We start from the raw sequence: 27,946 nt of genomic DNA on the forward strand, positions 1-27,946 counted from the left end.
CATATTCTGTTACGTTTGCATCACATGTCCATGTATACGCCCTGTTACACCCATTTTCACCCTTATCTTTCGCGACTGCTACGCGTCACGCCTTTTGCTCCACCCACTGCTACGCCTATTGCAATGTAATGCTATGTGTTTGCGTTATGTATATATGCTCATGTACTGTTATTAAAAAGTTATCCTTAGAGCGCTCATCCTAGATCCTGACCCCGACAACGCTGTCGGGCCCTGCCATCCTATTCCTGTGCAGGTCATCCTGTTCCTGTCCTTATGCTGTATTAAACCTGCAAAACTCCTACTACCTCGAATCTTGACTCTTATTTATTGAGCTATCTGTTATTCATTTATTCATCCAAAAATAGAGGTATTATTTATTTATTTACCACAGAGGGAGAGAGGGAAGGGGAGGAAGGGAGAGAGGGGAGGGAGTGAGGGAAGGGAGTGAGGGAAGGGGAGGGAAGGGGGTGAGGGAAGGGGAGTGAGGGAGTGAGGGAAGGGGAGTGAGGGAGGGAAGGGGAGGGAGGGAGGGAGAGATGGAAGGGGAGTGAGGTGAGGGAGAGAGAGAGGGAAGGGGAGTGAGGGAGGGAGGGAGAGAGAGAGGGAAGGGGAGTGAGGGAGGGAGAGAGAGAGAGGGAAGGGGAGTGAGGGAGGGAGAGAGGGAAGGGGAGGGAGTGAGGGAAAGGGAAGGGGAGTGAGGGAGGGAGAGGGGGAAAAGGGGGAAGGGGAGTGAGGGGAAGGGAAGGGTGTGAATGTGAGGGAGGGAAGGAGAGGAAAGGAGAGGGAAGGAAGAGGGAGGAAGAGGGAGGGAGAGGGAAGGAGAGAGGGAGTGAGACAGTCAGAGTGAGTGAGACCGAGGGAGACCGGGAGGCAGAGAGAGAGGGAAGGAGGGAGGGAGGCAGAGAGAGGGAAGGAGGGAGGGAGGCAGAGAGAGGGAAGGAGGGAGGGAGGCAGAGAGAGGGAGGGAGGCAGAGAGAGAGAGCTAGAGGGAAGGAGGCAGAGAGAGAGCTAGAGAGAGAGAGAGAGAGAGAGAGCTAGAGAGAGAGAGAGAGCTAGAGAGAGAGAGAGAGAGAGAGGTGTGTATGCCGGGTAGCTCAGTGGACGAAGGCGTCTGCTGCAGGGACCTGTGTTCAACCTCTTGGTCGCAGTTTTTGTTTTTTTTGCTCTAGGCCCGCCCCCTCCCCCACTGACCCCGCCCCCACCGGTGCGGCCCTCGGACACAAACCACACTGTAAATTTGGCCCCCGAGAGAAAGTTTGTGAGTACCCATGGTCTACTACAAAGAGGTCTTTCATCAGACACTATGAGTCTTGTGGGAAACTCCGGCTTCATTCCGAAGACCCCCACCAAAAGTGTATCTACTGCCTCCACCCTGAACATCAGGTGAGAGATTGTAAAATCTACAGGACTTTTCCTCAAAAGACTTTAAGAGACAGAGAGGGACGTCTACTTCTGTGGTTACAGAAACTCAAGACCAAGGATAATCCTTATCAGATGTTAAGAGTGATTCCTCGCTCAGGACTGTCATCTCTAAGAAGAGGGCTAGTGAGGCAGAGATGGTATCTGCTAAGGCTAAGGTGCTCAAGAAAGACCACACCTCTACTAATGAAGGCCAGACTTCTTCCTCAAAAAGGGCTCCTGCTCCTTCTAAGGGACTACTTATGCCCTCTATGCTTCTGAGAATTGCCTCTAAGTCTCAGGCGTCTAAGTCTCTTCCTGAGACAAATTTGCCAAAACAAATTGGTTCGTCGTTGACAAAGACTTCCGTTGCCCCTACTACAACGAAAACTTCCACCTTCTCTTCTCCTCAACCTACAATGATTGTCATCGGCGTCCTCTCCTTCGATGTTTGTCATGGTGTCGGTGAAGCCTCGCTTGTCTGCCACCTCCCTCACTTTGTCGTCGTTGAAAAAGCGGACTGTCTCTGGTCAGTCGTCGACGGATGCCTCCTCGTCGACGAGACGGTCGATGGCTCTCAAGGCTCTACCGGCTTCGTCGACAGATGTCTCGTCGTCGAAGGTTGCCTCGTCGTTGATGAGTGCCTCGTCGATGGTTGCCTCATCGGCGGTTGTCTCGTCGACCGTTGCCCCGTCGACAGCACAGAAGCTTTTCCTTACGGAACTTCAACCACACTCTTCATCGTCGACCGCTGAGTCGGCGGCAGCATCCTTGGTTCCACCTTCAGCTTTAATCTCTCTAGCCCCCTTGAAATCTTCAGCAACACTTTTGCCACCTTCAGGAACGACGGATGTTTCCCTACTCCAACGTAGGAACTCTTCTTTGGATCTATTGCCAATTCAACCATCTCCAAATCTTTCTGTGGAGCTTTTTGACTATGGGGCTAATGAGGAGGATTCGGACGATGATGACCGGTTCCGTGCTGCTCGTTCAATCTTCCAAGCTTCTCATCAAATGGCAAGCTATTGATGATGACCAAGGATATGAATATTACCCTAAGCCTAATACTCAACCACCACTTGAGAATCCAACTGTGCAAATGCCCATGTCTCTCATCTCTAATTTGCAACATGTGCTTGATGACTACTACCGCCGATTTCCTCCCTCAGAGTCGGCCTCATCTGTACCACAGATGCCTCTTCCTCTGCCTTCATCGATCATCAGGCCGCCCCCTCCGGTGGCATCGATGTCTCATCACCCTGACGACGACAGAGAAGAAGGGGAGTGGGTGATAGATCCCTACTTACTGAGTGGGACAATTATTAAATTCAGACTCCAACACCTACTGACAAAATTGAAGAGCCGACCTGGCATACATCCCTGTGTGCCATGCCCATTAATACTGCTAGAGGGATGTCTTAAACATATCTCAGGCAGTGAGTTAGAGTTCGCAGATTTATATATTTCAGCTCATCACCTGTGTGGGTTTACAGATGTTGTCTATGGGCACTGGGAGATACAGTGATTGCCCAGAATCACAGGATGTTGCGCTGAAGCAGAGACTTGAACCCGGATTCCCAGTTCCTGAGTCGGCAGCTCTGGCTGCTGCACCACACCCTCTCCCACCTGTGAGGGCATATCTGCATGAAATGCCCCTGCAATATCCTAGTCGATTCCTGGATATTGTAAGTGACCAGGGAAGTCATAGTAAGTACATAGGCTGGACACTCGTCATTATGAGTTCGCCAGCTCCATGATGGCCTCACTGAAATATGTGATGTTTGGCACCAAGCATCTCAACATAATAAACTTGCACAGATTCCAGTGTAGATTTTAATAAACATTGCACACAGAGGGCCCCTTAGAGGGGTCCCCTGAAACCTACCAATCCTTAGTGTGGTCATTGACTGGCCTGAGCCAGCCTGCTACCAGCAGAGTGTGTTCTGACCTCAGGGGAGAGTGCCTGCGCACTCTGAGGCTGAGAACAATGCCTTTCCTGGGTGGAGGTGTTCACATCTCCCCCTGCACAGGAAGAGCCATCGTGGTGGGGAGCTTCAGAGGTCTTGCGTCCTTAGTAGTGCGACCCCAGCCTCTCCTGTTCGAAGGAGCTGGCCTCCACCGCGTCCTCACCCCCTTTTTGGTGGCAGGACAGGTGGGAAACCTTTGATAGAATAGGAGATGTGCCCCCCCACCCCTCTGCAACTCCACCCCTCGGGTGCTGGAGGCTAGGTCAAGTACACTTTTCAGTGCCCTCCATCTTGAAGATGGTGGGACTTGTTCAGTTATGGCTAGGACTGTGTCCTCCTCTCAGAGAAGGTGGGCATGGTAGAGGGCGTAGACACCCCAGGCAAAGGGCCCATTGGACACTACCTGTCACTCCCTTGTTACGCCCTTAAATCAAGTTTTCAGGTGGCATCCCCAGTCCCTGAACTTCAGTTCCTGACCACCTAGTTCCCCTAAGCCGCTGTTACTTACCTGTAAGCAGCCTCTGTCCGATTGCCCCAGTCCCCCTTAATTAGTATTGGGTTTCCAACTTTGAACTTGCACCTGCACCCGGGCGCCCACGTGCCGCTGGTGGTGCACTGTTGGTTCTGAAGTGAACCTTGTCCAATACTGACCTTAACTTCCGAAGAATGGTCTTGTAAGTAGATGTTGGCTATACGATTGTTGAATGTTTTCTTCACCCCATAGGTTAACATTGCAAAGTCTGAAAATTGCACTAATTGTCCACTTTTTATATTGACCAGAATTTCTATTGCAAAACTTATTTACTCAAGATGAAATTCTGTGGTTCCGCAAAATAAATGTAACCAAGTGTCATTTTATAAATTGGTCTCAGATTTATTCATTGATTGTGTGTCATTTATTGCCACTGTGTGTACAACAGTGTGTGTCATTTATTGCCACTGTTTGTACAACAAATGCTTAAAACTACCCTCGTATACGTCTAACTGCTCCCCCGCACTACCACAAAAGAGCATTAGTATTATCTACTTTAGCCTCTGTAAAACCTCTGGGGATCCACTGGAGTCTCTGCACACTATACCTCTTTTTGGTATAGTACATTGAGAGCCGGCTCCCCACGCTCAAGTACTCACACACACTCAGACATGGACAGACAGACACAGACACACACACTCTCTCTCTCTCTCACACACACATTCTCACACATACCCACCGTACCTCACATCAGAAACATATATTTAACTTCTTAATGACACCTTCAACTAGGACCATTAGTAAATAGGTTCATGCAGAATTCAAAAGATCCTACTTGTAAGGATATCTGTGCAGTCATCCCCATGACAGGAAAGAAGAAATGCAAATGAATGAATAAAATGCTTTAGGAGGCTGAGCACTCTTAAATTAAGAAATGAATGAAAGATCAGCCAGGAATAGAGAGAAACAGAAAAAGCAATAAGAAAGAGAAAAAAAGAGTAACATAAAGATAATAAAAACAAGGGACATAGTAAGTACGAAAGAAAGAAATGAGGCTCCCACATATTATATTCAGTGGTGCTTGTAATACGGCGGCCAGGATATCCGTCACGTTTGTGTCTGAGTAACCCGGCCAGAGAACTCTAAATCAGGCTCTTGACACTTTGCAATGCTGCTGCTGTTAACTGTGCACACTTACTTCCTCAGAAGTCACTGGCAAGAGGCTCCTGGTCGCCTGTCACATTATTTTTATAATTACAAGGGTGTGACAACACCACATAACACCGCATAAACAAGTGCAGATTAAACCGCAGGGTTCAAATAAACCCACACACACACCGTAAGATTAAACCTGTACTTAAAACACAAGCCTCAATAACAGGTAGAAAATACAAAGACTGATGGACATAATGAAGCAGACCTAGAGATACATGATTAGCACAGACAAGATAAAGGTCTTGATTTAGAGTTTGGTGAGCAGGGTACTCCTTCACAAGCGTGGTGGAGTATCCTGTCCAACAAACGGATGGTCTGCCTGACCTAATGCAAGTCAGCTGGATTGTCATGTGTCCAGCCTTACTTGAGTGGCATTGGTGTAAATTCATCGGACGGCCCTTCCTCTCTAGATCAGGCTGTTTGGTGTATTTTTCTCTTATTCAGGACCGTCAGGGAATACCTGGCAGTCGTGATGAGAATTTGTTTTTAAATGAATCCCACTTCCTGGGAGTAAATTAATCAGGGAGACAGTTCCAGGGGTGTGAGGGTCATTAGTTATTGCTTTTTAAAAACAAACTCCAGCTTTGGAAGCTTGTTCTTGAAAATAACAAAAGTTGGTGAATGGCCGCCTGAAACATCCCCAAGGGATCCAGAGAATTGTAGATCAACTTCCTATAGATGGTTGAGATGGCTTTTTCGGTCAGGGGATTCGTTAGCAGCTGGTCCTCCAGTGGGGATGCATCAGGCAACTTCCCCCCTTCCCAGATGTGACCTTGCAGAGCGTGACCACCTGCAAATGTCAGAACCGTTTTTAGTCACCTAATTCATACTTTTGTTGTAGGATCGTGAAGGACACAAGCACCTGTCCCCTCCACACATCGCCCGGCCGCTCTAAGCTAATCAATCCCCATTTTGTGAAGCCCTGCAATACTCCTGCTGCACTTAGGAGATCACTATCATACAGAGTCCTTTCAGTCCGCTTACCTTCTCAGCCTAAACACTTGGTAGCCTCTTTCCACACCCTTACCACTGTTTAGGTATGAGTAGGTAGGGTGCACTCATACTTTCTTCGATACAGCACCAGGGAGGGGTAACCTCTCTTGCCCATGGTCAATCTATCTACCCGGTAAGCAGGATCCTCACGGTCCACAAAAACCCAGTTGTTGACAGCCCTCAGCTGCGTGGCCCAGTAATACTTGTGAATGCTCCGGACCGCCAGTCCACCGTAATAAATTCCCCTCTGCACCTTACTCAGCGCGAAGTGCCACCATCCCACAACAGGAGCCAAAGTTCTCGGTCTACCCTTGAAAGAAAATGTTTGGTGGGATCTTAAAGGACGTTTTTTTCATGATGTACAGGAGATCCTGGAGGGTCATCACTTTAAATAGGACCACCCGGCCCAGTAAGGAAAGCGGAAGCGCCCGCAAGTGTGGGGCATCCCAGCAAAGCTGGTCTAATTTCAGAAGTATGTTCCTGCCTGTGGCTCTCTTGTAATAAACACGCCCAAATATTTAAAGCCATGTAGTGCCTCCCGAACTGTGTATCTAAAGTGCAGCCGCAGGGTCCCTGCCTGCAGCAGGAATATTAAGGACTTCTTCCAGTTGATCTTATATCCTGAATAATCTCTAAATATGTGAAAAATGTGTAGGATTCGTTCACTCGAGAAGGCTGATTACGTGTCCTAGAGCAAAACGTCAGCATAGAGGGAGATTCTCTCATCCCACTCCTGATCAACTGGAATACCCCATACGAGAGGTCCTGGTGAACCTACGCACGTGAGAAGAACATAGGAGATAAGGAACATCCCTGTCGACGGCAAAGACTCGGGAGACTGTTTTATTGACGCACATGCTATAGGGGCCACATACAAGAGCTTGACAGCAGCTCCACTGGTTCAGCAAAGGATTCCCCTGTTGCATGTGGTATGCCATTAAGGTGTCGGAGGTATAAGCGCGTTCCCTGGTGTGGCATGAATCCCGAATGATCAGTATGAACCACTGTTGCAATTACTGTCCGCAGGCAGATCGCCAGAGCCTACGCAAGGACCTTAGTCTCAAAATTAAGCAGGGAGAAAGGTCTATAAGACCCACACTCAGTTGCTGCTTCGTCCTTTTTTGGGATGACCACCACCTCAGACATTCTTTGGTCCTCTGGAAGACGCCCTTATTTTCAGGCAGTCTGAAACCTCCTCTGGAGGCACTCACCTGATTTTATCCACCATGCTTTTATATAATTCTATGGGGAGCTCATTAGGCCCCGTCGCTGGCCTTGTTTGCAAGGCTCCTATTGTCTTATTTATTTAGTCTACTGTCAGGTCTTGGTCTAGTGCGTCTCAGTCCTCATTCGTTAGCATTGGCAGGGTCAGGTCTTTCAGGCAGTCTCTCCCAGTATTTCCGTCCCCTTGTTGTCAGTGTCCTCAAGGATCACTGGCTTGAATTCATCCTATTGTTTGAGAAAAACAGTCCTAGGCAATCTGAGATATAGACCTCCCAATAGACAATAAAATAGAACAGTACAGTATGTAAACTAAAGACAGTGGAGAGGCAAAAAGTGCAAAATGTACATTGAAATTTTAATAGTTTTGTTTAAAAAATCTCCAAAAAATGGAGACAACATAATATATTACAATTCATACATATAAATCCACATAATTAGTATACAATCAATGAAAAATAAAAAACATATAATAAAAAGTGGCACTATGGTCGTAATTTTGTCTCGACACGCGTTTCAGCGTGTAAAACGCCTTCTTCAGGAGTAACCACAAAGTTTGCTTTCTTCTGTAGAAAGAACCTTCCGAAAATGTCTGAAGAAGGAATAGTTTGTATATACCTGTGTGAATAGAAACAATAGTCCAAAGTGGAGTCTAATCAGAAGGTTGTTCGAAATTCATTGGTAGTAAAAAAGCGTTGTTTTCCTAGTCCCATTTGATTGTAGTTAGAAGCTCTAGTAGCAAGGGACTTATTTCTATTTTTAAAATACCCTGATAAAGTCAGTCGTTGCTGACGAGAATCAATCTCGGAAACGATTTCTAGGACGATATGTGTGGGACCTCAAAATCTGGTAAACTTTCTTTAAGATATATCACGTAGGCCCGGCAGGAAATGGCCGGCGGTCGTCACTGCATGCGGTAAATAATGCCCCGAAGTGTTCAGAGCGGGGTGATTATAATACACGCAACAGGATAAAGTGCAATGTATAGTGGACCTCACGCTCTGATAAACTTCTTTCGAATTTTCAGCAAGCGCCCGGCAAGAAGATGGCCGTCAGCGTCTCTAGATAAATTAGGCCTATAGCACGCAAGCTGATTCAACAGGCCGCCCCTTCTCCTTAACCACTTCCATGTTAATGACAAGGTCAGCTCGTCATGCAGTGCCCATTCATTTCAATGGAAATTAGAGTAAATTACTAGAATTGCCTTAGCACCAAGGGGTTAAAATAGAAGTCTGCTCCATCTCTGATACAAGCTTTGAACGTCTTGTCTTTTAAATATCACGGATCAACCCTTGGGGGTAGCATGAAGTCCACAACTGGACCATCGAGTTGCAACTCCACCAGTGAATGGTCTGAGATTCCCCCTTCTATGTGTGCAGCGGCTCTAAAATCATCTTTATGGACAGTCTGGGTGAAAGGATGGTGCAGGCATGCCAGACTACCATGTGCTGTAGACAGGTGCGTCCGGTTCTGATACCCTCTTCCCCTATAGGGGCATTTAGGATTATCATGAATACAGTATAGGTGCAGTTCTGTCACTCCAGTCACCCCGATGCGTGTATGCTCTGTTGTAAGTGTCTTACCCTTTGACAGGATGAGTCAGTCTTGTCTGGGTCTCTTTCCTGTTTCCCAACACTTGAATGGCACGCCCGAAGACTCGAGAGAGCAGTGACCCACCAGCAGGCTTTTGTCCTGGATGTAGGGCTGCATTCAGTAGGGCACCCACTCTGTCTTTTCATTGCAGTTGCCTGAAGATCAGCAGTCCCAAGGTAGCAGTCACACCTGGCCTGTCTGTAAGTGCAGCCCCTCTGGAGGCCCGACCATCAGCAATTGAGCCCACACTGTGGCCGGCTGGACCACAGGCGTGAGCTCAGACAGGGTGTTCGACACTGGAGTAGTTGTAGTCCCTCATGGGCCTCTGACACAGAGTAGTCAGAAATTCAGCAGCTAAAAGCCCAACACAGGCTCTCCAGGAAGTCAGTAGATTCAGACTCTGTTGTGTTAGGAATTTGGCAAATGCAACCTTGAATGGGCCTGTTGGCAGCACACAATCGTCCTACTGGGCCTCAACAATCATGTTGTCGTTAAGTTTTATTTTCTGCCTTGAACTGTTGGGAGAGTCTTGGCATCCCTCAGACTAGCTGGTCCTGCTGGATGGCTTTGCGGCCCGCCCTACAGAGAACGAGGATGTGTCGGACCTTGCTTCTTCCAGGACAGACTTGTCTTCCTGCTGGATAGTCAAACTCCCTTCCCTTTCTTACCAGACAGGCAGGCTTCTAGGCTCCTCAGTACAGGTACACAGCTTCTCCATTATGTAATACAACCTGCCGGTGATGTCCCTTCAACTTAGATAGACTGTCAGGTTGACACCATCCCTGGTGGCACAGCAGGCACCTGAGTACTTTGTAGAGCACATTATTCCTTGGTAACAGAGGACTTTGAACTAGGGTATAAAAGAGGGATAGATGGTCCCACTTGTATACACAACTGACAGGCAGGAGATGCAGTTTACTCTGTCGCACTCTCACATTGCATTTATGCTACGCACACCCAACGCCCTAAACACGCACTTGATGTTAGCTCAAAGTTTGGGCACATGTATAGAAATGGAGCATTACATGGGTGTGTCAGTAGAAAGCCACTCCACTGACCATGATGCAAAGATCACATCAGGCTATTGATCCTTACAACAGGGTGCATTGCCACCACCGCTCTAGCTGTTAAACCCATGACAGTCCTCTGACTTAAATAAGGGCACAATTGGCGTGACCCTCCAGGTCACAGGACAGGTCCAAGACCTCTCATAGTCCCTTGTTAGAAGTTGCACAGTGCTGGAGTGGCAGAAAAATCTCATGTAATTGTTTTTTTTTTTTTACTTTGTAGTGGATTTACCCCAGTAACGTCCAGTTACAAGTTTGACGCCATGGACTGGGCAGTTGCCACAAGGAACAGATTCTTCTGCCTGTCAAACCACATGCCATTCACTATTTCATAGTGTTTTTCTGCTTTATTTACCACTTTTTTTAAGCAGGTGGTAGATATATGCATGTGGTTGGTTGGGGGAGATAGGTGAAGCAGGGGAGGGAAGGGGAAAGCATTTTCTAACAGAGGGAGTAAGGTAAATTTTATTTGCATGATTAACAAAAATCTTACGATTACTGCATTCTTAAAGGAAACACACCAATTTAAATACAGACCAACAATTTTAAAATTTCAAAAAATCCAAATTAGTTTTCTTAAATAACATAAACATAATTTATAGACATTACATTACATTACGGCACGACAAACGAGGGAAACAGAGGGCAGAAGGACACAAAAAACAAGTGGAAAACGGGTGAAACAGAGGGCAGAAGGCCACAAAAAACAAGGGAAACAGAGGGCAGAAGGGCACGAAACACGAGGGAAACAGAGGGCAGAAGGGCACGAAAACGAGGGAAACAGGGCTGAAGGGCACAAAAAACGAGGGAAACCGAGGGCAGAAGGGCACAAAACAAGTGGAAAACCAGTGAAACAGAGAGCAGAAGGCCAGAGAAAACAAGGGAAACAGGGCAGAAGGGCACGAAAAACAAGGGGAAAACGAGTGAAACAGAGGGCAGAAAGGGCACAAAAACAAGGGGAAAATGGGTGGAACAGAGGGCAGAAAGGCACAAAATACGAGGGAAACAGAGGGCAGAAGGGCACAAAAAACAAGGGGAAAACGAGTGAAACAGAGCAGAAGGCCAAAAAAAACAAGTGAAACAGAGAGCAGAAGGCCACAAAAACAAGGTAAACAGAGGGCAGAAGGGCACAAAAAACAAGGGGAAAACGAGTGAAACAGAGGGCAGAAGGCCACAAAAAACGAGGGAAACAGAGGGCAGAAGGGCACAAAAACCGAGGGAAACAGAGGGCAGAAGGGCACAAAACAAGGGGAAAATTAGTGAAACAGAGAGCAGAAGGCCACAGAAAACAAGGGAAACAGGGCAGAAGGGCTCAAAAACAAGGGGAAAACGAGTGAAACAGGGCAGAAGGCCACAAAAACAAGGGGAAAACGGGTGGACCAGAGGGCAGAAAGGCACAAAAAACGAGGGAAACAGGGCAGAAGGGCACGAAAAACAAGTGGAAAACGAGTGAAACAGGGCAGAAGGACACATAAAAAGAGGGAAACGGAAGGCAGAAGGGCACGGAAAACAAGGGGAAAATGAGTGCAACAGAGGACAGAAGGCCACAAAAACAAGTGAAACAGAGGGCAGAAGGGCACGAAAAACGAGGGAAACAGGGCAGAAGGGCACAAAAAACGAGGGAAACCTCGGGCAGAAGGGCACAAAAAACAAGGGGAAAACGAGTGAAACAGAGGGCAGAAGGCCACCAAAAACGAGGGAAACAGGCAGAAGGGCACGAAAAACGAGGGAAACAGAGGGCAGAAGGGCACAAAACAAGTGGAAAACCAGTGAAACAGAGAGCAGAAGGCCATAGAAAACAAGGGAAACAGGGCAGGAGGGCACGAAAAACAAGGGGAAAACAAGTGAAACAGGGCAGAAGGGCACAAAAACATGGGGAAAACGGGTGGAACAGAGGGCAGAAAGGCACAAAAAATTAGGGAAACAGGGCAGAAGGGCACAAAAAACAAGGGGAAAACGAGTGAAACAGAGGGCAGAAGGGCACAAAAAACAAGGGGAAAATGAGTGAAACAGAGAGCAGAAGGCCAAAAAAACAAGTGAAACAGAGAGCAGAAGGGCACGAAAAACGAGGGAAACAGGGCAGAAGGGCACAAAAAACGAGGGAAACCTCGGGCAGAAGGGCACAAAACAAGTGAAAAACCAGTGAAACAGAGCGCAGAAGGCCACAGAAAACAAGGGAAACAGGGCAGAAGGGCACGAAAAACAAGGGGAAAACGAGTGAAACAGAGGGCAGAAAGGGCACAAAAACAAGGGGAAAATGGGTGGAACAGAGGGCAGAAACGCACAAAATACGAGGGAAACAGAGGGCAGAAGGGCACAAAAAATAAGGGGAAAACGAGTGAAACAGAGGGCAGACAGGCACAAAAAACAAGGGGAAAACGAGTGAAACAGGGCAGAAGGCCACAAAAAACGAGGGAAACAGAGGGCAGAAGGGCACAAAAACGAGGGAAACAGAGGGCAGAAGGGCACAAAACAAGGGGAAAATGAGTGAAACAGAGAGCAGAAGGCCACAGAAAACAAGGGAAACAGGGCAGAAGGGCTAAGAAAACAAGGGGAAAACGAGTGAAACAGAGGGCAGAAGGCCACAAAAACAAGGGGAAAACGGGTGGACCAGAGGGCAGAAAGGCACAAAAAACGAGGGAAACAGGGCAGAAGGGCACGAAAAACAAGTGGAAAATGAGTGAAACAGGGCAGAAGGACACATAAAAAGAGGGAAAAAGAAGGCAGAAGGGCACGGAAAACAAGGGGAAAAGGAGTGCAACAGAGGACAGAAGGCCACAAAAAACGAGTGAAACAGAGGGCAGAAGGGCACGAAAAACTAGGGAAACAGGGCAGAAGGGCACAAAAAACGAGGGAAACCTCGGGCAGAAGGGCACAAAAAACAAGGGGAAAACGAGTGAAACAGAGGGCAGAAGGGCACGAAAAACGAGGGAAACAGACGGCAGAAGGGCACAAAACAAGTGGAAAACCAGTGAAACAGAGAGCAGAAGGCCACAGAAAACAAGGGAAACAGGGCAGGAGGGCACCAAAAACAAGGGGAAAACAAGTGAAACAGGGCAGAAGGGCACAAAAACATGGGGAAAACGGGTGGAACAGAGGGCAGAAAGGCACAAAAAACGAGGGAAACAGAGGGCAGAAGGCACAAAAAACAAGGGGAAAACGAGTGAAACAGAGGGCAGAAGGGCACAAAAAACAAGGGGAAAACGAGTGAAACAGAGAGCAGAAGGCCAAAAAAAAACAAGTGAAACAGAGAGCAGAAGGCCACAAAAAACAAGGGAAACAGAGGGCAGAAGGGCACAAAAAACAAGGGGAAAACGAGTGAAACAGAGGGCAGAAGGCCACAAAAAACTAGGGAAACAGAGGGCAGAAGGGCACAAAAACGAGGGAAACAGAGGGCAGAAGGGCACAAAACAAGGGGAAAATGAGTGAAACAGAGAGCAGAAGGCCACAGAATACAAGGGAAACAGGGCAGAAGGGCTCAAAAAACAAGGGGAAAACGAGTGAAACAGAGGGCATAAGGCCACAAAAACAAGGGGAAAACAGGTGGAACAGAGGGCAGAAAGGCAGAAAGAACGAGGGAAACAGAGGGCAGAAGGGCACGAAACACGAGGGAAACAGAGGGCAGAAGGGCATGAAAAACGAGGGAAACAGAGTGCAGAAGGGCACAAACAAAAAACGATGGAAACAGAGGGCAGAAGGGCACAAAACAAGGGGAAAACGAGTGAAACAGAGAGCAGAAGGCCACAAAAAACAAGGTAAACAGAGGGCAGAAAGGCACGAAAAACAAGGGGAAAACGAGTGAAACAGGGCAGATGGCCACAAAAAACGAGGGCAACAGAGGGCAGAAGGGCCCCAAAAACAAAGGGAAAAGGAGTGAAACAGAGAGCAGAAGGCCACAAAAAACAAGGAAAACAGAGGGCAAAAGGGCACGGAAAACGAGGGAAACAGAGGGGCAGAAGTGCACGAAAAACAAGTGGAAAAACGAGTGAAACATGGCAGAAGGCCACATAAAAAGAGGGAAACAGAAGGCAGAAGGGCACGGAAAACAAGGGAAAAACGAGTGCAACAGTGGACAGAAGGCCACAAAAAACGAGGGAAACAGAGGGCAGAAGGGCACAAAAAACAAGGGGAAAACGAGTGAAACAGAGGGCAGAAGGCCTCAAAAAACGAGGGAAACAGGCAGAAGGGCACGAAAAACGAGGGAAACAGAGGGCAGAAGGGCACAAAACAAGGGGAAAACGAGTGAAACAGAGAGCAGAAGGCCACAGAAAACAAGGGAAACAGGGCAGAAGGCACGAAAAACAAGGGGAAAACGAGTGAAACAGAGGGCAGAAGGGCAAAAAAACAAGGGGAAAATGGGTGGAACAGAGGGCAGAAAGGCACAAAAAACTAGGGAAACAGAGGGCAGAAGGGCACAAAAAACAAGGGGAAAACGAGTGAAACAGAGGGCAGAAGGGCACAAAATACAAGGGGAAAACGAGTGAAACAGAGAGCAGAAGGCTAAAAAAAACAAGTGAAACAGAGAGCAGAAGGCCAAAAAAAACAAGTGAAACAGAGAGCAGAAGGCCACATAAAAAGAGGGAAACAGAAGGCAGAAGGGCACGGAAAACAAGGGAAAAACGAGTGCAACAGTGGACAGAAGGCCACAAAAAACGAGGGAAACAGAGGGCAGAAGGGCACAAAAAACAAGGGGAAAACGAGTGAAACAGAGGGCAGAAGGCCTCAAAAAACGAGGGAAACAGGCAGAAGGGCACGAAAAACGAGGGAAACAGAGGGCAGAAGGGCACAAAACAAGGGGAAAACGAGTGAAACAGAGAGCAGAAGGCCACAGAAAACAAGGGAAACAGGGCAGAAGGGCACGAAAAACAAGGGGAAAACGAGTGAAACAGAGGGCAGAAGGGCAAAAAAACAAGGGGAAAATGGGTGGAACAGAGGGCAGAAAGGCACAAAAAACTAGGGAAACAGAGGGCAGAAGGGCACAAAAAACAAGGGGAAAACGAGTGAAACAGAGGGCAGAAGGGCACAAAAACAAGGGGAAAACGGGTGGAACAGAGGGCAGAAAGGCGCAAAAAATGAGGGAAACAGAGGGCAGAAGGGCACAAAAAACAAGGGGAAAACGAGTGAAACAGAGGGCAGAAGGGCACAAAATACAAGGGGAAAACGAGTGAAACAGAGAGCAGAAGGCTAAAAAAAACAAGTGAAACAGAGAGCAGAAGGCCAAAAAAACAAGTGAAACAGAGAGCAGAAGGCCACAAAAAACGAGGCAAACAGAGGCCAGAAGGGCACAAAACAAGGGGAAAACGAGTGAAACAGAGAGCAGAAGCCCACAGAAAACAAGGGAAACAGGGCAGAAGGGCACAAAAAACAAGGGGAAAACGAGTGAAACAGGGCAAAAGGCCACAAAAACAAGGGGAAAATGGGTGGAACAGAGGGCAGAAAGGCGCAAAAAACTAGGGAAACAGGGCAGAAGGGCACAAAACACGAGGGAAACAGAGGGCAGAAGGGCAGGAAAAACGATGGAAACAGAGTGCAGAAGGGCACAAACATAAAACGAGGGAAACGGAGGGCAGAAGGGCACAAAACAAGGGGAAAAAGAATGAAACAGAGAGCAGAAGGCCACAAAAAACAAGGGAAACAGAGGGGAGAAAGGCACGAAAAACAAGGGGAAAACGAGTGAAACAGGGCAGATGGCCACAAAAAATGAGGGAAACAGAGGGCAGAAGGCCACAAAAAACAAGGGGAAAACGAGTGAAACAGAGAGCAGAAGGCCACAAAAAACAGGGCAGAAGGGCACGAAAAACGAGGGAAACAGGGCAGAAGGTCACATAAAAAGAGGGAAACAGAAGGCAGAAGGGCACAGAAAACAAGGGGAAAACGAGTGAAACAGAGGGCAGAAGGCCACAAAAAACGAGGGAAACAGAGGCAGAAGGGCAAGAAAAATGAGGGAAACAGAGGGCAGAAGGGCACAAAACAAGGGGAAAACGAGTGAAACAGAGAGCAGAAGGCCACAGAAAACAAGGGAAACAGAGCAGAAGGGCACGAAAAACAAGGGGAAAACGGGTGGAACAGAGGGCAGGAAGGCACAAAAAACGAGTGAAACAGAGGGCTGAAGGGCACAAAAAACAAGGGGAAAACGAGTGAAACAGAGAGCAGAAGGCAAAAAAAAACAAGTGAAACAGAGAGCAGAAGGCCACAAAAAACGAGGTAAACAGAGGGCAGAAGGACACAAAAAACAAGGGGAAAATGAGTGAAACAGAGGGCAGAAAGGCACAAAAAACGAGGGAAACAGAGGGCAGAAGGGCAAAAAAAACAAGTGGAAAACAAGTGAAACACAGGGCAGAAGGGCACAAAAACAAGGGGAAAACAGGTGGAACAGAGGGCAGGAAGGCACAAAAAACGAGTGAAACAGAGGGCTGAAGGGCACAAAAAACAAGGGGAAAACGAGTGAAACAGAGAGCAGAAGGCAAAAAAACAAGTGAAACAGAGAGCAGAAGGCCACAAAAAACGAGGGAAACAGAGGGCAGAAGGACACAAAAAACAAGGGGAAAATGAGTGAAACAGAGGGCAGAAGGCCACAAAAAACGAGGGAAATAGAGGGCAGAAGGGCACGAAAAACGAGGGAAACAGAGGGCAGAAGGGCACAAAACAAGGGGAAAACGAGTGAAACAGAGAGCAGAAGGCCACAGAAAACAAGGGAACAGGACAGAAGGGCACAAAAAACAAGGGGAAAACGAGTGAAACAGGGCAGAAGGCCACAAACACAAGGGGAAACTGGGTGGAACATAGGGCAGAAAAGCACAAAAACGAGGGAAACAGAGGGCAGAAGGGCACAAAAAACAAGGGGAAAACGAGTGAAACAGATGGCAGAAGGGCACAAAAAACAAGGGGAAAACGAGTGAAACAGAGAGCAGAAGGCCAAAAAAACTAAGTGAAACAAAGAGCAAAAGGCCACAAAAAACGTGGGCACAGAGGGCAGAAGGGCACAAAAAATGAGTGAAACAGGGCAGAAGGGCACAAAAAACGAGTGAAACAGAGGGCAGAAGGGCACAAAAAACAAAGGGAAAACGAGTGAAACAGAGGTCAGAAGCCACAAAAAACAAGGGGAAAACGAGTGAAACAGAGGGCAGAAAGGCACAAAAAAACGAGTGAAACGGATGGCAGAAATGCACAGTATGGACTCTGATGAAATTAGGCTTAAAGTCAATGAAACTGGGCGTGGGGGGTCTCTCGGAAAAATGCGCTGTTAGAAAGGCGATCCCGGGGGAGGCAGAAGATGTCTGACTGACCACCCCTAGGTCCACCTCTCCGTCGAGAAGTAGCCGAGCGTTGCCGAGAGGCCTCCTGAGTGAGGGCCCTCTCCTAGGATCGTACAGCAGAGTAACCACAACACTACAAATGGACACCACACCAGAGGTTACGTTCGTAAGCTTTATCAGGAAATAAAGGTTGCTGGTTCTCAGCAATATGTACAAGCAGATGGAGAGTCTCGTAAAAGGGTCAGGGTAGCGGGACAGTCTCGATAGGGGTGCGGGAAGGGATACCCTGCGCACAGCTCTCAATCCTCGAGCCGGGGGTTCCGAGAGGTCGAGCCGCGGCAGCGCCAGCAGGACTCGACAGGTGGTTCGGCAAGGTGGGCCGCGGCAGTGCCAGCAGGCTCTCAAGATGGCTCAGCCGCGGCAGCGCCAGCAGGCTCTCAAGATGGTTCGGCAAGGTGGGCCGCGGCAGCGCCAGCAGGCTCTCAAGATGGTTCAGCCGCGGCAGCGCCAGCAGGCTCTCAAGATGGTTCAGCCGCGGCAGCGCCAGCAGGCTCTCAGGGTATCTTCAGGTTACAGGGAGATGAGTTCGTCTGGTGTCGGCCGGACAGCGTCAGCAGGGCTTCCAGTCCAGGATACAACTGGCGCCCTACTCCGGTGCTGGCCCAGATATAGGACTGGAGTCCTTTGATGCCCGGACCCTCGCGCCTGGGGGCCAGAGGGGCCGGGAAGATGGTGTCCAGACACCCAGCAGGGGGGTGGAGCCAGCACCCAGGGAGGCCGGAGGGCGATCGATACCAGGCGTCCGGAGACGGCTGGAGGGCCATCGAAACTCCCCTTCCTCCGGGATCTGTTGAGTGGCCACTCGACCACCTGGGTGGATCTTGGCGCCTCGATGTCGGGGCTTCGCTGGGGCCGGGACCGGGGCCGAGGCCACGGGTTTGTGACGTGGTGGGCCCAAAATGGAGTCGGGCGAGGCCTCGTGCTCAGGACGTGATGGGCCCATGATGGAGTCAGGCCGGTGTGGTGGTCCGTGATGGTAACCGGACCGGTAGAGTTGGTGCGTGCAGGATCGGGCGAAAGGGGCCGCCCGAGGCTCCGTGGAGGCCTGATGTCGTCCTGGGCCCGCCATGCGGGTGGGGTAGGACCACGCCAGGAGGCCGGGTCCAACACGCGTCCCCCCCAGCTGAAGGCAGGGGAGAGTCACCCATCTTCTTGGGGATTCTCCTCGCCGAGGCGGAAGAATCGGGACAGGCCGTCAGCATTGGCGTGGTCGTTGCCAGGGCGATGCTCCACAGTGAAGTCCATCCCTTGGAGAGAGATGGACCATCGCAACAGTTTCGGGTTTTCTCCCCGCATCTGCATCAACCACGGCAGGGGCCGGTGGTCGGTCTGGACCCGAAAGTGGGTGCCGAAGAGGTAGGGCCGGAGCTTCTTTAGGGCCCACACGACGGCGAAGGCTTCTCTCTCGATGGTGCTCCATCGCTGTTCTCTGGCCAGCAGCCGCCGGCTGATGAAGGCAACGGGAAGGTCGGCCCCTTCAGGGTTTACTTGGGAGAGGACCGCCCCAATGCCGTGCTCCGAGGCGTCGGTTTGGACCACAAACTCTCGGCTGTAGTCGGGGGCTTGGAGCACAGGGGCGGTGCACATGGCAGTTTTCAGTGTTTCGAAGGCGGCTTGGCACTCGGGGGTCCAGCGCACCTTTTGTGGTAGTCTCTTCGAGGTCAGTTCTGTGAGGGGCCCCACAATGCTCCCATAGTTTTTGATGAAGTGCCGATAATATCCAGTGAGCCCCAGGAAGGCTCGGACAGCGGTCTGGGTGACCGGGGGCTCCCAGGCCTGGATAGGATCAATCTTTGGCTGGAGGGGAGCCACCTGGCCGCTCCCTACTTGGTGCCCCAGATAGGCCAAGGGTCCATGACCTATCTGGCACTTGCTGGCCTTTATTGTCAGTCCGGCCCGGCGGAGGGCCGTCAGGACCTCCGAGAGGTGGGTCAGGTGCTCATCCCAGTGGAGGCTGTACACCTCAATGTCGTCTAGGTAGGCGGCGCTGAACTCTTCTAGCCCGGCCAGCACCCTATTCACGAGTCTCTGGAAGGTGGCCGGGGCGTTTTTCATGCCGAAGGGCATCACCTTGAAATGGTAGTGGCCATCAGGGGTCGAAAAGGCCGTTCTTGTGCTCCAGGGGTGAGGCAGATCTGCCAATACCCAGCCGTGAGGTCGAAGGTGCTGAGGTACCTGGCGGCCCCCAGGCGATCGATCAGTTCATCCGCCCGGGGGATGGGATGGGGTCGGTCCTGGTGACTGCATTCAGCCCTCGGTAGTCGACACAGAACCGGAGCTCCGGGGGTGTGCCGGGGGCGGCGGCTTTAGGGACCAGGACAACGGGACTGGCCCAAGGACTGTCGGAGGGTTCGACTACCCCCAGCGCTAGCACCTTGGCCACCTTGGACTGGATACAGGCCCGCACTCGGTCGGGCACTCGGAAAGCTCGGTGTCTTACAGGTGGGCTGTCTCCGGTGTCTACATCGTGGACACACCATCGGGTGACCCCAGGGGTGAGGGAAAATAGGTCTGCAAATTGCCCGAGCAGTTTCCGGCAGTCTTGGTGCTGTTCTGGGGTCAGGGTGGAGGAGAGCGTGACCCCTTCGATGGAGCCGTCTTTTTCAGTGGTGCTCATGAGATCTGGTAGAGGTTCGGAGTCGTCTTCAGCTCCGTCATCGGTCGCTAGCAGCAGACTTAGTTCAGTGCGGGCAAAGTGCGGCTTGAGCCGGTTAGCGTGTAGGACTGGAAGGGGTTCCTGGGGGACTCCATGTCCACCAAGTAAGTGACGGGGCTCTTGCGCTCCACCACCTTGAAGGGCCCCATCCATTTGTCCTGGAGGGCACAAGGTTCAACCGGGGACATGACCCAGACCTGCTGGCCCGGCTCGAACTCAATGGACGAGGCGTTCTGGTCATACCAGCGTTTCATCTCCTCCTGACTGGCCTCAAGGTTGGCCTCAGCAAGTTCCCGGAACTTCCGAGTTTGGTTGCGGAGGGTCAGGAGGTACCGGTAGACATCTGGTGGAGCACCTCGGACAGCCGTCTCCCAGCATTCTTTGACCAGACTGAGGGGGCCTCGGACCGGGTGCCCATACAATAGTTCGAAGGGGCTGAACCCCAGGGATTTCTGGGGTACCTCGCGGTATGCAAACAGGAGGCAAGGCAGCAGGACATCCCATTTGCGTCGTAGCGGCTCCGCTAGGCCCTTGATCATTCCCTTCAGTGTTCGGTTAAACCGCTCCACAAGTCCATTTCCTTGGGGGTGATACGGGGTGGTGAACTTATATGTGACCCCGCACTGTTGCCACAGGGATCGCATATACTTGGAGATAAAGTTTGTGCCCCGATCACTCACGACTTCTCGGGGGAAGCCGACTCTGGAGAAGATCCCCATTAGGGCTCGGCCTACTACTGGGGCCGTGATGGTTCGGAGGGGGATGGCTTCAGGATAGCGGGTGGCATGGTCCACTAGAACGAGGATGAAGCGGTGCCCTTGCGAGGTGCGGGGGTCCAGGCTGCCCCACAATGTTTATCCCCACTCGCTCGAAGGGGGTGGTCACCACGGGAAAAGGCTGGAGCGGGGCTTTGACTCTCCCCCCGCTCTTCCCGCTGGCTTGACAGGTCGGGCAGGTTCTGCAGTGATTATGCACATCGTTGCGCATCTTCGGCCAGTAGAAATGGGTCACCAGGCGGCTGTAAGTTTTGTCCTGCCCCAGGTGCCCGGCGAGGGGCACATCATGTGCTAAGTTCAAGAGGAAGTCTCTGAATCGGAGGGGAACGACCAGCACCCGGCCGGCCCCTAGTTCGGCAATCTTCTGCTCACTGTAGAGAAGGTCGTGGTCCCAATAGACCCAGTGGGACCCCGCAGGGTCTCCAGTGGCTTGAGTGGCGGCTTGTTGTCGGATTCCCTCGAGGGAGGGACAGGTTTTCTGTTCCTGCCAGAATTGTTCGCGGGTGGGGCCACCTTCTTGGCGCCATTGAGCTAGTTCTGGAAGGTGGCCGAGCTCGGTGAGATCTTCATGGCTGGGCCCCTGGGGGCCGGGTTCAGGGTCGGCGTCCTCGGGGACGGTGGGCGGCGGAGGTGCGGGCCACTCCGGTTCTTCAGGCGGGGTGTCTTCGTTTGGGGCAGAGGCCCGGGCGGACATGGAGCGGGTGGTCGCACAGACCCACTCGGGAAGGCCTAGCATCCCCAGATGCTCTCTTTGTTCGACGCCGGCCCAGGGGGAACTTTCCAGGTCATTCCCGAGGAGGCAGTCCACGGGGGCATCGTCCCGGACGGTCACCTTCAGCATACCCGACACCCCTCCCCATTCGAAGGGGATACGGGCCATCTGGCACAAACTCTCTGAGTTGTCCGCTGTTCGTACTGGGCACAGTACATTGGGGAGGATTTGTTCGGGGGTCACCAAGTGGCAGCGGACCGCCGTCACGCTGGCTCCAGTGTCACGGAGGGCTTCGGCCCGGCGTCCATTGATGGTGACCCATTGGCGGTATTTCTGGGTGTTGCCTGGGATCGGGTCTCGGGGGATCATGTCTCGTTCACCCAGGCATGCTAAGATCATAGCGGCGGGCTCCCACTCGGCCTGCTCGGGGTCGTTGCCTTCTTCTTCGCCTCCTTCTGTACCCAGGGCGGTGGCCGCGATCTGGCGGTTCGGGGGACCAATGGTGCCGGGTCGCTGGTTCATCGGGCAGAGAGGGTCATTCGCATAATGGCCCTGTCGCTGGCATCTGTGGCACGTAACATTCAGGCGGGGCCCGTGTCTTGCTGGGGGACCCCCCCTTCGGCCCAGGGAGGGCGACGTGGCGGTAGGGGAGGACCCCGTAGGGGGGTCTCAGCCCCTGCTCTGGCCTCCTCCGCCGCCTCGTGGTCGGTGGTTCCCCGGGGATCCCCGGCCGTAGTCTCCCATCGGGCTCCGGGGGACTCGGGTGCTCACCCATCTATCAGCCTCGACAGCGAGTTTTCGTGGCTCTGTCAATTTGCTGTCGAGGAGGTGTTGCCGGAGTTCTCATGAAGCAGTTATTGGACAAATGTTCCCATAGAATGAGGTCGACCAACTGCTGGTAGGTGGTGACCTGGCAGCCTCTGATCCACCCCTCGAAGGCTCTGCTGTAAAAGTTCACGTACTCCACCCAAGTGGTACCGGGGATTTTCTTACAGTCTCGGAATCGCTGCCGGTACATTTCGGGGGTGAGCCCGTAGCGAGTGAGGAGGGCAGCTTTCATGTGCTCGTAGGAGGTCATCTCGGCATCGGGGAGCTCTAGCAGGGCGTCTCTCCCCTCGTTGATGAACTTCCCTCATAGGCCGGCGCCCCAGTCCTTGAGGGGTACTCTATGGGCGGTCATGGCGACCTCGTAGGCTTTGAACCACTGTTGGATGTCGTCGTTCTTATAGTACTCTTTGACGACATCCTTGGGTATGTGCACCTTCGTGTCCACCGGCGGGGGTGAGGTCTTGCCCCCGAGGGTGCTGGTCTCGTTTGTCTTGGCCTTGATTTCTAGTTCTTTGAGGCCGTGCTCGTGCTCGAGCATGAGTTTCTTTTCTTCGAGGTCTCTCTGTCTTCGCCTTTCCTCTAGGTCTCCTTCCAGCCGTAGTTGCTCGAGGGCTAATTTCCTTTCTTCCAGCTGTATCTCTCTTTCTTGTCGGAGTCGGGCGAGCTCTAACTCGTGGAGCCGGTTCCTCTCTTGTTCTCGGGCGCCTTCGTGGGAGAGGCCCGTGTCTAGGTTTGCGCCGGTTTCCGGGCGTCCGTTCGGGCCCGGGTTGTCTTCATTCTGGGGTGGCGCCTCATCGGCGTCCGCCCAGGCTTGCAGGGCCGATTCAAAGTCCTCTTTGGTGTTTAGGCCCGTGGTAGCGATGCCCAGATCTTTGCAGAATTGTTTTAATTCCTTGTGGCTGTAGTCTTCCATTTTCTCTTTCTGGAATTCCGTAGTCGGTCTTGTCTCTTGCGTCGTCATGGTCGTAGTGTGTTTTTCTCGGTAGTGAGTGAATCACTCTCTGTACGATCCGCGTCGGCTCGGATCCCGTCGCTTGCCACCAATGTTAGAAAGGCGATCCCGGGGGAGGCAGAAGATGTCTGACTGACCACCCCTAGGTCCACCTCTCCGTCGAGAAGTAGCCGAGCGTTGCCGAGAGGCCTCCTGAGTGAGGGCCCTCTCCTAGGATCGTACAGCAGAGTAACCACAACACTACAAATGGACACCACACCAGAGGTTACGTTCGTAAGCTTTATCAGGAAATAAAGGTTGCTGGTTCTCAGCGATATGTACAAGCAGATCGAGGGATCTGGAGAGTCTCGTAAAAGGGTCAGGATAGCGGGACAGTCTCGATAGGGGTGCGGGAAGGGATACCCTGCGCACAGCTCTCAATCCTCGAGCCGGGGGTTCCGAGAGGTCGAGCCGCGGCAGCGCCAGCAGGACTCGACAGGTGGTTCGGCAAGGTGGGCCGCGGCAGCGCCAGCAGGCTCTCAAGATGGTTCAGCCGCGGCAGCGCCAGCAGGCTCTCAAGATGGTTCGGCAAGGTGGGCCGCGGCAGCGCCAGCAGGCTCTCAAGATAGTTCAGCCGCGGCAGCGCCAGCAGGCTCTCAAGATGGTTCAGCCGCGGCAGCGCCAGCAGGCTCTCAAGATGGTTCAGCCACGGCAGCGCCAGCAGGCTCTCAGGGTATCTTCATTTTACAGGGAGATGAGTTTGTCTGGTGTCGGTCGCGACAGCGTCAGCAGGGCTTCCAGTCCAGGATACAACTGGCGTCCTACTCCGGGGCTGGCCCAGATATAGGACTGGAGTCCTTTGATGTCCGGACCCTCGCGCCTGGGGGCCAGAGGGGCCGGGAAGATGGTGTCCAGACACCCAGCAGGGGGGTGGAGCCAGCGCCCAAGGAGGCCAGAGGGCGATCGATACCAGGCGTCCGGAGACGGCTGGAGGGCCATCAAAACTCCCCTTCGTCCGGGATCTGTTGAGTGGCCACTCGACCACCTGGGTGGATCTTGGCGCCTCGATGTCGGGGCTTCGCTGGGGCCGGGGCCGAGGCCACGGGTCCGTGACGTGGTGGGCCCAAGATGGAGTCGGGCGAGGCCTCGTGCTCAGGACGTGATGGGCCCATGATGGAGTCAGGCCGGTGTGGTGGTCCGTGATGGTAACCGGACCGGTAGAGTTGGTGCGTGCAGGATCGGGCGAAAGGGGCCGCCCGAGGCTCCGTGGAGGCCTGATGTCGTCCTGGGCCCGCCATGCGGGAGGGGTAGGACCACGCCAGGAGGCGGGTCCAACATGCGCTAGTTGCTTCGGGTTCAGTAGCTCACGACGATTTTCACTGGCCAAAAGTAGCTCTGACTACACAAAAGGTTGGGGACCCCTGGTCTAGGCATAGTCCTCGCAGCACACAATAGATTTACTTGCGGCAGAGGCCAAAACTCAAAAGTCAGGAAACCAGATACAAGTAGGTGGTAACTCAGGGCAGGGGAAAACGGCTGTTGTCCGTGGAGGAGTCATTCCCTTCCCAGAAATCTGCATTATAAATTAATTAATAGTATATAGTTTTTTAATATCTGTTTGGTGCCAGTCCATATGACTTTCAAATCTGCCTTTGGGATTCGACGTTGCAACTCCATAGGGTACATAAATCCTTTGTGAGCTTAATAAAATGTTGAAAATTCTACAAAACCTCACTCCTACATCCAAGTACTTTCATGCTACCATTCTGCACTCTGCTCTGTCTGAATAACAGCTCAGCATATTCAAAATTCTGCATTGATTTGGCTTGTAAATTATATTTTTGGAAATGTACATGTATTAACTATTTAATTTTAATACTATAGGTGATTGAAATTACGGACGAAGAAAGCAAGATTTAGCACTAAGCAACTGAATGTCAGTGCCATAAGAAGGATTATTTTGAAAAACTGAAGAACATCCAGCATTCTACGTTTAAACAATTTCCAAAAATCTAAGTGTGGCGAGGAAAGTACTATACCTGTAAGTGAAGTCTCTAATTTTGCATTTCATTAACCCAGAGCAAAGCCATATCTGTGCACACAGCATCAGAAATAATGTAGAAAGATCACTTCAGCATCCTCATCTGAAATATTATCAGAAAGACAAATTGCCTCAGCATGACAGAATAACGTTCATCTAAAGCATCATGTAATTCTAGAGAGGAAGCACACACTACATAAAAGAAAGTTATAACTTAAGGTTTCTTCTGGATACCATCAAAGAAAAGACGCTGAAAGAAGACTCCGAAGCTGACACGTTAACAACTAAAAGATTGGAAAATCACCTTTGTTCAACAACCGTTTTTAACCAGTTACGCAAGTTTGAGACTATCTGCCTCGGGATATAAAACACCTTGACCCACTCTGCTCTTTCTTGCGAAAACCTTAAAAATTCACCACTTTATTGTGTTAATGACCATCTCAGATTGTTTCCTTTTTATTGTGTACTGTTCTGTAATTCTATGTAAATCGCCTCAACATTATCTGTTGTGCAGGAGTGATATGTAAAACTGTTAAATATAAAAATGGATTAAAGGAGCACTGTTGCGCTATATCTAATGTAAATAAATCCTCATCCTCAGAACTACAAACCTTAAACTTACCCCAAACATAGAAAGGGTAGAAGGAACTGATGTTCTGCGACTAATGATCCACAATAGTACTCTGCACGTTCTAACGCCCTCAGTTACTGCCATTACACCAGTGCAAAAAGGTACTTATCAGTTTAATCATTAAATATCAGACTAACACCTTATTACTGCATTGCTAAGAACTTCTAGAAATAGATTTGAGAAAAACTTCAGTCACAAATTAAGTTGCTGCCGGAGAGGCTATTACCTAAAGACTATTATCTGTTAGAAAGATTTCAACAGGTGTTACAGGACTGCTTCCCGACATTTTTTGCTCAATTCAAGTGTTGAGAAGATTACACACAATTTCTTTTAGAGATAAGTGCTGAACATTATCTAAACAAGCCCGACTCTAAAATTGAGGCAAAATAACCGAAGTTAGGGAAAAAAGTTACCTGTGCCCAAAAAGATACAGCCATAAATCATATCTCACAGAATTTGACAGAATGCACACAGGGGAAAACCACTCTCAGTGCAAAGTATGCCAAAAAAGTTTCATGCGTAAATCTTATCTCACTGAACATATGAGAATCCACACTGGGGGAAAACACTCTCCGTGCAAAGTATGCCAAAAAAGTTTCAGGCATAAATCTTATCTCACTGAGCATATGAGAATCCACACTGGGAAAAAACCTTTTCAGTGCTCTGAATGTCAGAAAAGGTTTAGTATCAAACCGAGTCTATATCAACATGCATTAACCCACTCTGTGGAAAAACATTATCAGTGCTCTGAATGCCAGAAATGTTTCAGTGACAAAAAAAGACTCACTAAACATACAAGGACCCACACTTGGGTAAAACGTTATCAGTGCACTGAATGCGACAAATGTTTCAGTGAAAAAAGCAGTCTCACTCAGCATATAAGAACCCACACTGGGGAAAAACCTTATCAGTGCTCTGAATGCCACAAATGTTTCCGTCAAAAAAGCAATCTCAGTGAGCATATAAAAATCCACACTGGGGAAAAACCTTATCAGTGCTCTGAATGCCTGATATGTGTCAGGCAAAAAAGGGATCTCACTCAGCATATAAGAATCCACACTGGGGAAAAACCTTATCAGTGCTCTGAATGCCACAAATGTTTCAGTCAAAAAAGCAATCTCACTAAGCATATAAAAATCCACACTGGGGAAAAACCTTATCAGTGCTCTGAATACCAGAAATGTTTCAGTGACAAAAAAAGACTCACTAAACATACAAGGACCCACACTTGGGTAAAACGTTATCAGTGCACTGAATGCGACAAATGTTTCAGTGAAAAAAGCAGTCTCACTCAGCATATAAGAACCCACACTGGGGAAAAACCTTATCAGTGCTCTGAATGCCACAAATGTTTCCGTCAAAAAAGCAATCTCAGTGAGCATATAAAAATCCACACTGGGGAAAAACCTTATCAGTGCTCTGAATGCCTGATATGTGTCAGGCAAAAAAGGGATCTCACTCAGCATATAAGAATCCACACTGGGGAAAAACCTTATCAGTGCTCTGAATGCCACAAATGTTTCAGTCAAAAAAGCAATCTCACTAAGCATATAAAAATCCACACTGGGGAAAAACCTTATCAGTGCTCCGAATGCCAGATATGTTTCAGTGTAAAAAGCCGTCTCACTCAGCATATAAGAATCCACACTGGGGAAAAACCTTATCAGTGCTCTGAATGCCAAAAATGTTTCATACAAAAATCTAATCTCACTGATCATGTGAAAATCCACACTCGAGAAAAAGAATTATCATTGTTCTAAATGTCAGAAAAGATTCAGAGGTAGAGATGGTTACAAGTACCATAAGAAAACACACCATCAAAATAATCAGTTCTCCGAATGCCAGAAAAGCATACATTTTAAACTCAATCTCACTCTACATGAGCAGACGCACACAGGGGAAAAACATTACCAATTTCTGTGAATGCCAGAAATTCCTATTTGATAGGCACAGCCTCAATCAATCAATCAATCATACCATTTGTATAGCGCACTACTCACCCGGGAGGGTCTCAAGGCGCTTGGGGAGGGGGTATGCTACTGCTCGAACAGCCAGGTCTTGAGTTGTTTCCTGAAGGTGAGATGGTCCTGGGTCAGCCGAAGGTGGATGGGGAGGGAGTTCCACGTCTT

At 50.2% G+C, this 27,946-nt stretch overlaps 2 protein-coding genes across 3 annotated transcripts in view; both read left to right on the forward strand.

The window, feature by feature from the left end:
- LOC144807694 (uncharacterized) overlaps nucleotides 1-27,946 on the forward strand; it is a 162,845-nt gene that overhangs the window by 48,884 nt on the left and 86,015 nt on the right. For both annotated transcript variants that reach the window (XM_078673339.1, XM_078673338.1), the window contains exon 3: nucleotides 25,030-25,186. The gene's annotated coding sequence lies outside the window, so the exon portion shown is untranslated. The remainder of the gene's footprint in view (nucleotides 1-25,029; nucleotides 25,187-27,946) is intronic.
- Nucleotides 2,363-27,843, forward strand: LOC144805560 (uncharacterized). The gene is made up of 2 exons (XM_078672088.1): nucleotides 2,363-2,686; nucleotides 26,561-27,843. The coding sequence occupies exons 1-2, from the start codon at nucleotides 2,363-2,365 to the stop codon at nucleotides 27,575-27,577; spliced, it is 1,341 nt and encodes a 446-aa protein (XP_078528214.1). The 3' UTR covers nucleotides 27,578-27,843.

The sequence above is a fragment of the Lissotriton helveticus genome, chromosome 1_2 (assembly GCF_964261635.1).
Source record: "Lissotriton helveticus chromosome 1_2, aLisHel1.1, whole genome shotgun sequence".
NCBI classification, from domain to species: Eukaryota; Metazoa; Chordata; class Amphibia; order Caudata; family Salamandridae; genus Lissotriton; species Lissotriton helveticus.

Coding starts and splice junctions, on each gene's coding strand:
- LOC144805560 (XM_078672088.1), top strand. CDS start 2,363: ATGATGACCGGTTCCGTGCTGCTCGTTCAATCTTCCAAGCTTCTCATC. Junction 2,687..26,560: donor ACAGAGAAGAAGGGGAGTGG/GTGATAGATCCC, acceptor AAACATTATCAG/TGCTCTGAATGCCAGAAATG.